The sequence below is a fragment of the Nanorana parkeri genome, unplaced genomic scaffold (genome assembly GCF_000935625.1).
Source record: "Nanorana parkeri isolate BGI_ZX_2015 unplaced genomic scaffold, ASM93562v1 scaffold247, whole genome shotgun sequence".
NCBI classification, from domain to species: domain Eukaryota; kingdom Metazoa; phylum Chordata; class Amphibia; order Anura; family Dicroglossidae; genus Nanorana; species Nanorana parkeri.
Genome location: NW_017306515.1, coordinates 1,458,141 through 1,470,565, shown reverse-complemented (window position 1 = coordinate 1,470,565; position 12,425 = coordinate 1,458,141). Strand labels below are relative to the sequence as shown.

The following is a 12,425-nucleotide window of genomic DNA, read 5'->3' as shown; positions in this document are numbered from 1 at the left end:
GCAGAAATGCCAAAAATTTCAGTTTAACCTCTGTTGTTAATACCCCTGGTGCTGTGTGTGTTCATTTGCAGAAATTTGCATCATTAAAAATTGAGATAGGATAATAACATTTTAATAAAAACTTAACGTTCACATTCTGTGGTTGTGGTTTAGCTCAATATAAATTGTGCACTGGAGTAAATAGACATTTTGTCGATTGGCCAAGTATTCAAAATATTTAATAACTGTTTTCAAAACAAGAAGCTGTTAGCCAAATTGTCAACTGCTTTACATTGCCTTGCCATGCAGACATCTTATTATCACATCCTCTCGTACAGAGATTAACAGAGGACTTTCCTTAATGTCTCTTATTAGTAGTCTGTCAGCAGAATGACATTTTCAATGTTTCTCCCACCGTTCTCGACTCTTGTGCCATGTGGCAGTTTTGCTTTAATTGCACAAAGAAAAGGGCAATACCGACAAAAAAAAAAACTACTTTGATAAAGGCATTAAAGGGCAAAAATACATAGCATCAAATTTGTTAAAAATAGGAGAAAGAAGTATTTCTGTATAACATTACACCAGAGGTAACCAAACAGCTGTTCATAAGTTTATAGGAACAAAAATATCCAGATTGCTCTGCTTTTCTTTTTTTAAGTCCTTCTCAGCTGCTGAGAAGAGTGCTTTAGTGAAAACTGAAAATCTGCTTTCTTCTCATGACTGTGCATAAACCAGTGGATCTTCCCATTCTACCAGGATTGTATGGTAATTGGGAAAGTATAATGGTTTTATTTAACTTCATGCTACTGTATATATGTAAATTGTTTATAAACAAAATATTTAATTGTCTTTTTCATTATTTGTAAACAGTTTTCATTTTAGAAATAAATATTTACTACAGGGTGATTCCATGGCATTGATCTTGCTGAGCAATTGTGCCTTTCGAAAAAGGCAACCCAGCAGTTGCTGCTTTCTTTTTGACTGTCTCTTCCTTTTTGTGACTCCATACAGAGCTGTATGGAGCTGTAGAATACAGTTCTGTATTTTGAATATAGCTAAACAGCAGGGGATTAAGCTACACTCTCTTTACACTCTACAAGTAAAGAACTGAAAACAATTTGCAATCAGGGGCTCTCTCCACCTTCTAATGGCAAATATGGAATATCCATGTAAAATATTTTATATTTATCATAGCAAAAAGTTATTGGAAAATGTAAAAGGGTAATTCATTAATCCTGTATATATAAAATAAATATGTGCAGAAACACACAGAAGGGACTGAATCAAAACTGGAGCAAATAGAATCTAAAACAGTTGCCCATGGTGACCAATCAGCTTCTCTCTTCAGTTCAGTTAACCTCCCTGGCGGTATTCCCGAGTGTGGCTCAGGGTTAATTTTCAGTACCAAGAGCGGTAACCCCCGAGCCACACTCGGGATTGCGCAAAAGTGTCACTTACCTTGTCCCTGCGAGCCCGCGGTGTCCTCTACTGTGTTCGCCCAGCCGATGGCGGCATTCGGCTTTCGTTTTCTGGTGTCACAGCGGGTGGCGGAGCCGGCGGGAAATTCAAAAGTGCAAACATGACATTTACCTAGAATACACACATTACAATGTAATCTGCCATAATTACATATATTTATCAAACTATTTCACTTCAATTTTGTCCCTAGAGCTTTGTCCAGTGCCCTGCCTGCACTTTTACTGTGCTCTATTGACTTTGGTATGGATCAGGCAGCACCCCCAGAATTCCCATTTACTGGACCATTTCTTTTTATTATTATATTATAATTTATGATTTTGTGTTTCAAACTTTATCATACCCGGGATGTCTACTGGACTCTTGTTTGGACAGATTTAGTGAGTTATTCCTAAGATTTACTAAGAATTACAGGCCTACAATATAAAACAACAAATTGCCATAAAAAACAATGTACCGCTTTGACATTCTAAAATCCTGCATAATCATACCACCAGGGAGGTTAAGACTTGAAAATGAAAGAGAGAAGCTGATTGGTTGCCATGCATAGCTGCTCCCGATTTTTGTCTGCTCCAGTTTTGATAAATTCCCCGTCTCTTGTTTGCCCTAAATAGAAGCTGCAATTGCAGATGTCGCCTCCTGAGGTAAGGCAGTAGTGCAATACAAGAGTGGGATGTTCTTTTCTATGGGGCTATGGCGGGAGGTGTTCTCATCAGTAGGTTATTCATCAGATTGGTGATATCCCTGATAGGTGATTACTGAAAACTGCTAGTTGCCTGACTATTTTTGCGGACTTCAGTTCTTTCTGAGTATTTCTCCACACATTCATACTGGGCAAGTGATTTAAAATATTAAAGCAAGTTTGTCATCATGACTGTCAGGCAACTAGCATTTCCAGAAGGGGAGGTCAGCAATGCGACCTTCATATTTCTCTATTGACAGGCTTCTTTAAAGCAGTTAGGAAGGTTCATTGTACAGTACTGCAAAAACAGGAAGAAGAGCCTACATGTAGAGTAAATATGGCTACCCGCATGTTTATATTGTATAAAGTATATTTAAAAAAATATACATAGAGTATAATATTTTTTTTAATAATGTTAACACTGGTAATCTTTTTTACTTCCAGCTGAAATATGTTAAATAAGGTATCTAAAATACCTTATATCAAAAAACCCCCACTGACTATGAATTCACTTTAAGGCAATGTTTTAAAACTATAACGTTACCTATGTCTGAGATTTAAAAAAAAAAACAAAGAAAAGCTCAGTCCATATCTATTGACTAGCTGTTTATTTCCCAGAGCTGCTTGCAGCAGGATTAGTTGCTTACTCCTGTACCTCGATCATAGCGGCAGCTTGGTGATGTTGCCACATGCAGCTTGACAGTCAAGGCCCTGTGGGACCTTGTTTAAAGATTGCCAAGTGAAGCAGCTCCTAGAAGGAAAGTGTGACTGAGGCGTACAGTGGTTATAGTTTGCAAATTGATTGTTGTACATTCACTGTTAAGATCTGTGTTTTTGTTGCAGCCACGCTGTGATTCATTTCAGTCCTATCAGACTCATGCTCTAAAACTAAGATTGGCCAATATGCTTAAAAGAAATTGGGGAAGAAAAAGTAGGCTTGGTTAACTTGATTGCTTAGATTTACAATAAGGAGTGTTTGCTCCAATTATCAGCAATGGTTTTACGAAGTTAAAAATGTTTTAATGAATTATTTGCTTGTCCAAGCTCTCAGAAGTTGTTCATGCTGTCTCAGCGTGGTGTACTATGCCGGTGATGTGCTGTCTCAGCGTGGTGTGATGTGCTAGTGATGTGCTGTCTCAGCGTGGTGTGCTGTGCTGGTGATGTGCTGTCTCAGCATGGTGTGCTGGTGATGTGCTGTCTCAGCGTGGTGTGCTGGTGATGTGCTGCCTCAGCATGGTGTGCTGGTGATGTGCTGTCTCAGCGTGGTGTGCTGGTAATGTGCTGTCTCAGCATGGTGTGCTGTACTGCTGTAACTTTTGCTGTAGTCCAGTGTATTTCTGCATTTTCTTTGCAGCACAGCGCACAACACTTTGCTTTGTCATGTGAACAGGGTACATAGAAAACAATTGATATGTAGAGTATATGCCATAAATATCACTGGAGTTGTTCAGTTGCTGAAAAACTTCCGTCACTGCATATAGTGTGAACAAGCCCTCCATCAACTCCAGTGCTGGTGAAAAAAATTTAAGTAAACCTACATACAATATATTCAATTAGATTGTGTGTTGCCTTTTCATTTTACATTGTGATCTGCAGCACTATCTGTTCTGAGGTTATGTACAGTTTTCAACAGTTGTTGTAATAGTAATAGTTGTCTACAATATGCAAAAGCAGCATTGTAATGCACGCTTACTCCTAAAACACAATAAAAACATAATCAATGTAACAAGATAATACGATTTTAACATGTTGCTCCAATTCTATATATCATTGGGGTTGATTTACTAAAAGCATTAGGCTGTTCACTTTGCAAGGGAGGTTTTCCCTTAGCCTTGTGAATGTGGTTAAATTTCACTTTGCAAAGAATGCCCAATCATGTGTAAGGAAAATAATAATAATAATTAAAAAAAATGATTTTCTTTGGATGATGGAAGTCAGTAGAGCGTTACATTATTATATTATACATAACTTAGGGGAAACATTCCCTGCACAGCTCATAGCCTATTTACCTGTAGTAAATCAACCCCATTGTGTCTAAAGTGTATCTAAAGCCCAAATATTTTTTTTCTATGCCATCCATGTCCCAGAAGAGAGAATTACCTTAATTTCCTTCCCAAAGAGACCACAGAAAAGTAGAGGAAATGTTTCCAAAGTAAATTACGACTCAAATATTAGACGATTCTTACTGATAGTCGGCCAATATTGGAGCCATGGGTGGACTTTTTGAGATTATCCTGCTTGACAAACGTCAATTACAAAATCAAAAAAGCTGGTTGGAAACTTGTTGGCCGAACAGTGACTGCATCAAGTAAGATGCAGTCACAGTTCAGGTATTCAGGCAGCTGTGGATGTGAGCTGTCTTAATCTGTTAGCCAGCAGCGGAGATTCCTTCATACACAGTTTATTAATTATTTTAAAAGCCTAGTCTTAAATTGAAAGGACTTTTCTGAAGAAGTTGAAGCCATGTTGACAACAGGTATATCATTTTACATCTGCAATTAATTCCAGCAGCACAATTGTATTATCTACACCCTCATCTACTGTGGTTTCATTCTAGTGTATTAACTCTATAACAGCAGTGCCAGGCTTTAATATGATTTTCTTGTACTGAAATCTTGTAAATTAACCCAATTAGCTGAGAATCATCCTGCTAATTAACTGGTGTGGTTCTGGTATGGAAATTTTGAAACCAAGAAGAGTCAGTGGGGAATCGAGTTGCCACATTGTTGGCAAACTGTCTCTTGCTTAAGATCTTGTTGTGTGTCAAGTGAAACACTAATGGCTTTTCAGCAGAACAGATCAACATCAAAAGATTTAGGAAATATCAAACTGATTGTTATGGGCTATCTGCAAACTGATTTAATTTAAAATAAGCCAGGGGACATGAATGTGTCACTTAGCAAGACAGCTGAATATCCAGGAATCCAAGACAATCAATTATTTAAAATGTTGTCTATAATATGTAGCAGGCCTCTATATGAAATTGATTTGTAATGGATATATAACCCCCACAAGGAAAAATAAAGTTAAACACCAGGCAGATAAAATAGACACAAATCCATTTTTTTTAAGATTAATTTATACTCTATTAGATTTTGTTTAATGCAGGCAGTGCAAGTACTTGAATTTGATTTGATATCAGCTTCTTGCATCCATGCACAACAGACCTCAGACTGGGAGAGGGACATGCATCTCAGGGAGCCAGTCAGCTTTTTAAGCTGTCAAAAAATAAATAAATAAATAGAAAAGCCAGCCAGTTCAGAGTTTCAGCCTTTTAGTCAGGCACCATTGCAGTGCACAAGGTAATTGTATATATAATGTTGGGGGGTTTTACGTCATTTTCAGGCCTAAAATGTGAAATATAACATGGGTGCAAAAAATTAAAAAAGGGCCTCAGTCATGAAGCGGTTAATCTGCCTTGTTGCTGATAACCTGGTGCTCTGGCCACACCGTGTTCTGTCCGGTTCCTTGGTGCATAGAGTAACTCCACCACCACGGTTGCTGTGGAGAGTTGGCGGTTGGGTCATCATGCTGATGATAACACCTAACACACTTCACTGTCACAATTAGGATTCCTATATGTTTTACACACCTCTTCTCAATTTACTGTTGGTTTTTTGAAATCTTGCCCAACCATCCACACTGTTCCTGGCCCCTGTGCCTTCACTGTTACCTTCTGTAGCTGCCTTGGCCCATCCGTTGTCATTCAGCATGTTGAAGAGCAATCTGAAAGGCACAAGGTAAAACTTTAAATATTTGAAAATGCTGAGCACTTCCTGGTTTTGGCCAAACCAGGTCCTGAGTTTACATTATTGAGCTTGGCTATCCCACTTTGGGTGAAATAAAAGTTTTTTTTCTTCATTTTCTGTTTAGTTCAGCCAAATGACCATGGTCACCTGTGTTCTCCTTATATTTTTATGAATAGTCAATTTTAAGTCAGAGGGCATGGAGAAACCCCTCTATAAAAATACACGACGCACTGAGAATGGGGATAATAGTTGCTGAATAGGTAATACTTGATTTAAACATTTGTGCTGAAGGTGGGAGAAGATCACACCACCCAAAAAAAACAGGCAATAGTAGACACCTGGAACAGTGATCTATCCCTGCTCCATTTCTACCAAAACTTGCTTGTGTTTTTCCCTTAAAGGAACATTTCCAAAGACATACATAAGTAGCTTTTGTGAGATGCATTTAATATGTTATTTTCTACTCACATTTTCCTATAAAAGCTAAATTTGTACATTTGGTTATATCTTACATAGTTACATAGTTAGTCAGGTTGAAAAGAGACACAAGTCCATCAAGTCCAACCTATAGAGATACAAAGAAACAGAACACTATGCCCACAATTACCCAATTTCTTCCTTGTAAGACACCCTGTTTCAGATGTGGCTGATTTTGCTGACTTGAATTTTGTGACTAGGGACGTTCAAACCAATGCTAAAGGACTTTCTTTGCGAGAGTACCCTCTTTTAACCTCAGCACAAGTGGATTGAGCAGCACAAACAGCATATTATCCATTATCTAGATTCATTTTTGCAGCTTTTAGCTGTTTGACCAGCAGTGGAAAGTGATTCCATAGCCCCATCCTTTTTGGTCTCCCTCGGAGTCTATTTAGTTACAGCTGCAGCATAAACCAGCAGGGGAATTGTTAATTGTTAGGGTACTATAGTGATTGTAGTGACAGCATCTGCAGGGGACAATTGTGTTAGAATCTGCCATGCAGCCTGGGTCCCTGAAACCCCTAACCAAGCTCCAGATGTGTGCTTGTACTATGCTGCCCATAATCTAGCGTTGTAGAAATCTTTAGAGATCTGGACACAATTGTTTACATTTCAGGTTTGCAATATGCTCTGTGCAATTTGCTAACACATTGACAGCATTTGTAGATTTTAAAAAAATCCAAAACAAAGCTCAATTTACAGCCCCAAGGTCTTTTGAACTTGTCACTGTAGTGAAGCTGGTTTTCAGCAGCGACTGCGGAACAAAATCCCTCTTTTATATTGATTTATTTCCGTCCTTTTTCTGTTACTGATAAATGGGATTCCTTCCTCCTTTTCCTTTCTGTTTCACTTCACTTACCTTTAATTTTCCTGTTTTGTTAACCTTTCTTCTATCTCCTTTCCTATCATTCTTTTTTTCCTGTTCATATTTTAATTTTTTACATTCTCTCTCTCCTCCTTCTTTAATAATGGCAAACAGCATTTAAAGTGAATTATAGTCCTTTGCATATAGAGTGCTTTGGACAGTGTCAATGGTGGACTTACTTAAAGCCTATATCCGGGAAAACAAACTACTCTTGCAGTGGGGCCTCTGTACTGCCAGGGTTAAGTGCTGGTGGCCCACTGCTATAATCACATTCAATGCATGGCCCACAGCCCTGCATTATATGTGAGAATGCCAAGGTACAGTGCACATAGGTGAGAGAGGTGAGCACCGACTGCCAAGAGAGCGGGAATCAGGTAAATAAAAACAAGCAGTTAACCCTTGCAGTGTGGGGGTAGCCCCACTACAAGGGTAGTTTTTCCCCAGAGATAGGCTTTAACTATATTCATATGTAACATTTTATAACTTTAGTAATAGCAGCAACATTTCACAATATGCAGTGGCAGAATTTCCTCTATATTTTTGTGCTATTTGTATGTGTTTTGCACCAAAAATCTATTCAATGGCCTCCAGCTGTAACAGCTAGAGGGCAAAGCTGATGAACTTTTAGGGGGTTAGTGCAATTTAATACCTGGACCCTAGAGATGTTCTGGAGAAACAATCCAACCCACATGCATTGCTTGTTTTTTTTCTCCCAGTGGTTTGACAACAGAGCTCAGGAGCAGAAAGAAAGCAGTTGTAATTCATACCAAGTTGTAGGCTTTGTGTGATGAAAGCGACAGACCGCTGCCTGGAAGATTGCTTTGCTGCACTCCACGAAGCAGATTTGAAACTGTCGTGGACCACTTTAGATGAGAGTTGGATTATGGAATGACCTGCAATGTCTGTGTCATATTGTTCTGCACAGGGTGCATTATGCTGCGCTAACTAGGTGTTCAGCACCAAATAAGAGAGGTATCCTAGATGTGATCTGTCAGCTGTGTCTAATATTTTTAGATTGGGGGGAAAAAGAAATATAAAACTGAAAGTGATATTGTAAAGACAGAACAGCTGCATACAGTAAAGCATCAGGAAATTAACTTGTTATATATTTTTTCAAAGTTATGTCAATCTCTTGCAATAAATTTAGAAGCTGGTAGTGTCAAAGTGCATTACAAAAAGTATGTCAAAATAAGGAAAAGAATTATTGATAATGATGAAAAAATTATTTGTCTGTATGTGTATATATATATATAAAACCCCTTTTAAATTAGTGTTTTGCTAAATTATTGTTAAAACATGAAATTCATAGTAAAACATCTCTAAAAAAGCTTTAAGATGCACAAGTGTAATAATTCTAAAATGTTTCCTTTTATCTTTCATGAATAGGCCATCTTGTTTTTACACAACTATACACAGGGCTTTTTAAGTAAAAAAAAATTACATAATAACGTGCTGAAAACCATAGTAAACAATAAGTATGCTTTACTGATTTAACATTGGTAAACTGAAACCTGATTGGTCAATGTTCCTTATTGCAAATTGGCATTGCTTTTTGTAACACCTGAAAAAGTTCACATATCAAAAAAAAAAAAAAATTGTATTAACAAGTATGTTGATTTTTAAATTATTGTGTTTTTTTAATAGGCTTGAAGATGCAGTGGACGCCGGAGCATGCTCAGTGGCCAGAACAGCATTTCGATATAACTTCAACCACTCGGTCACCAGCCCACAAAGTGGAAGCATATCGCGGCCACTTGCAGCGTACCTATCAGTATGCCTGGGCCAATGATGACATCTCAGCTTTGACAGCATCAAATCTACTAAAGAAATATGCTGAGAAATATTCTGGAATTTTGGATGGTTCCATGGAACGGCCCATTCTCAGTAATTACACTGAAGCTCAATCAGGTCTTGTAAATGGCCGGAAAAATGAAGGTGAACCTTGGCAGAGTTCCTTAAACTCAGAGGGCATATATACTATGAACTGTGTTACTGATGTTATTGCAGCAAGCAAAGCTGGAGTAGGAGCCACTATACCTCCATCAGATGTTTCTGCCAGCATAGGTAGTTCTCCTGGGGTGGGAAGCAACCTGACAGAGGCTAGTTATTCCAGTAGTACATGTGGAAGTCACACAGTACCAAGTCTGCATTCAGGGCTACCATCTCAGGAATATGGAGCGGGATATAATGGATCCTACTTGCATTCAAGTTACAGTAGCCAGTCTGCCTCTGCACTGCCATCACCTCACCCATCTCCACTTCATAGTTCTGGACTTCTGCAGCCTCCTCCTCCACCCCCACCATCTCTAGTTCCAGGCTACAATGGGGCCTCAAACCTATCAAGTTACAACTATCCACCTTCTGCTTATCCTCCACAATCCACTGTTGGGTCAGGCTATAGTCCTGGAAGTGCACCTCCTCCTTCTGCTTACCTCCCATCAGGGATTCCTGCTCCTACTCCTCTCCCTCCCACTACTGTACCAGGCTATAGCTATCAGACCCATGGGTTGACCCCGATAACACCATCTTCTTTGTCTAACAGTTCTGCCAGCTCTCTTAAAAGAAAAGCTTTCTACATGGCAGGACAAAGTGATTTAGATCCCAGCTATGGGAATTATAGTTACAGCCAACAGAGAACCACACATAGCCCCATGTATAGAATGACTGATACAAGTATTTCTAACTCAAATAGGGGAAATGGCTTTGACCGAAGTTCTGAAACAACATCATTAGCATTTAAGCCAACAAAACAGCTTGGGCCTGCTGATCAGCAAAGGAAATTCAGTAGTCAATCAACTAGAGCTCTTACCCCACCTTCATACAGCACTGCTAAAAATTCAAGATCAAGTGAAACTTTTGGAAAATACAACTCTTCTACAATTAGTGAACACAATGATGACCACAGGCAAATGCTCCCACACCCACTACAAGGTCCTGGAATTCATACAGCTACCTCATCCAACCACTCTGTGGACGAACAGCTGAAGAATACTGATACACACCTTATTGACCTTGTAACAAATGAGATTATCTGCCAAGGGCATCCAGTTGACTGGGATGAAATTGCTGGTCTTGATCTAGTAAAGGCCTTCATAAAAGAAGAAGTATTATGGCCTGTAATTCGATCAGATGCATTCAGTGGACTCACTGCTTTGCCTCGAAGCATTCTTTTATTTGGACCTAGAGGGACAGGCAAAACGTTACTGGGCAGGTGCATAGCTAGTCAGTTGGGTGCCACCTTCTTTAAACTTCCTGGCTCTAATATTGTCACAAAGTGGATTACCGAAGGTGAAAAAATTGTCCATGCAACATTCCTTGTTGCAAGGTGTCGGCAGCCATCAGTGATTTATGTTAGTGACATTGACATGCTTCTTTCTTCCCAAGTCAGCGAAGAACATAGTCCTATAAGTCGGATGAGAACAGAATTTCTTATGCAGTTAGATACTGTCCTATCTTCTGCTGAGGACCAAATAGTTGTAATCTGTGCCACAAGTAAACCTGAAGAAATAGATGAATCTCTACGGAGATACTTCATGAAAAGACTTCTTATTCCTCTTCCTGACAGCACAGCTAGACATCAGATAATAATACAACTGCTATCACAGCACAATTACTGTCTCTCTGACAAAGAGGTTGCACTCCTTGTCCAGCGCACAGAAGGTTTTTCTGGACTGGATGTGGCTCGTTTGTGTCAGGAAGCTGTGGTAGGCCCTCTACATGCCATACCACCTTCAGAGCTTTCAGCCATTATGCCCGGCCAGCTGCGACCTGTAACATATCAAGACTTTGAAAATGTATTCTGCAAGATTCAGCCTAGCATATCACAAAAAGAACTTGATACATATATTGAATGGAACAAAATGTTTGGGTGCAGTCAGTGACATACTTGAAACATTGTAATAAATGCTGGCACACAAACATAGGTGATATAGGGAATTGAATTCCTTTTTTGGCAGTGGCCTAATTGTGTAAGTTACCAAGACAGCCCAAGCAACCTTGCATCTGCAGAGTGATGGTAGACTTGAAATAAATGTGCATCAAACAGCCAATGTTCTGAATTGAATCACATGGGACAATGGGTATGTGTTGATGCTTAGTTGTGTTCAAGCAAGCCAACACTCCAAAAGACGTAGGGTGGAAGTAGGTTGACATTGGAACAATGTAAACCTGTTTGTTGATCCCATTCTGCTGTTCTTGAGATTTAGTTGCTGTCAAGTGCCTAAATTGGTGCTTTATTTTATGTTTTTCTTTTGCCTCACAATTACATTGGTGGCATGTGCTAATATGAAAAGCTTTAACTTCAAACATTACTGGACTATAGATCAACAGTTGAGTTGAAAAACAGAGAACAAGATTTTTTGCCATTTTATGAGCAACAGTATTCCTCAATCCCGTCTGTTCTGCAGAACAGTAAAAACAGGGGAAAACATTATCTGGACCTTAATTTCTGCAGTTCCTTTATTTTAATGTTCTGTCTGCAAAAATGACAAAAAAAAAAAAACCTCAGGAAAGTTGATTTGTACAGTACCTCAAAGGAATGTGTTGAAAGCACTATTTACTGCTGAGCAAGATGGTTGGTGTCATTGTTGCTTTATATTATAATGTATGTTTACCTCAAAAATTGGAAAGTGGCATGGAAAATTACTTTGAATGTATTTGGTTAATTCTAAAGAAAAATGGCTGATGTATCGTCATGTTAATTTGTAGCTCATGTCTCCCTATGTAAATGAAACCTTTTAATAATTGCCAGTTATGATATTAAATCAAAGACATTTTCTAAATTCATTTGAGAGGATGATTATGCTCTTTATTTGGCGTTTACTTTTATGGTTCAAAAGAAGTGTCCTAGATTAACTCAACTTCAATTTAACAGCTGTAAAGAACATGGTGACTGGCTTTATTAACTGATTTATTTTCAAAAAGTAATTACTGGTAAGCTCTGACACTGTAGATAGCCTTTATATTTCTTGGCTATATATTAGTTTCAACATCATATGTTGTGCAAATTTCCGGTTGCCATATTGGTCAAGAAGACCAGCAATCCTATATTTAGGCACACTCAAGAATGTCAATTTCCATTTAAGTAAGATACCTAAACACTACAATATCTCTTTAGTACTTCATTATCAAGGATTAGAGGTAGTATGCAAAAGCTGAAAAGTTCCAAAGTTCAATTCATATATGGGCTAAATCGTTC

The 12,425-nt window shown here is 38.6% G+C and overlaps 1 protein-coding gene across 1 annotated transcript in view; it reads left to right on the top strand.

Annotated features, from left to right (window-relative positions):
- FIGN (fidgetin, microtubule severing factor) overlaps positions 1 to 11,653 on the top strand; it is a 148,881-nt gene extending 137,228 nt beyond the window's left edge. The window contains exon 3 of the mRNA XM_018556697.1: positions 8,873 to 11,653. Within this exon, the coding sequence (XP_018412199.1) occupies positions 8,873 to 11,109 (2,237 nt within the window). The 3' untranslated portion in view covers positions 11,110 to 11,653. The remainder of the gene's footprint in view (positions 1 to 8,872) is intronic.
- Positions 11,654 to 12,425: the final 772 nt, after the last annotated feature.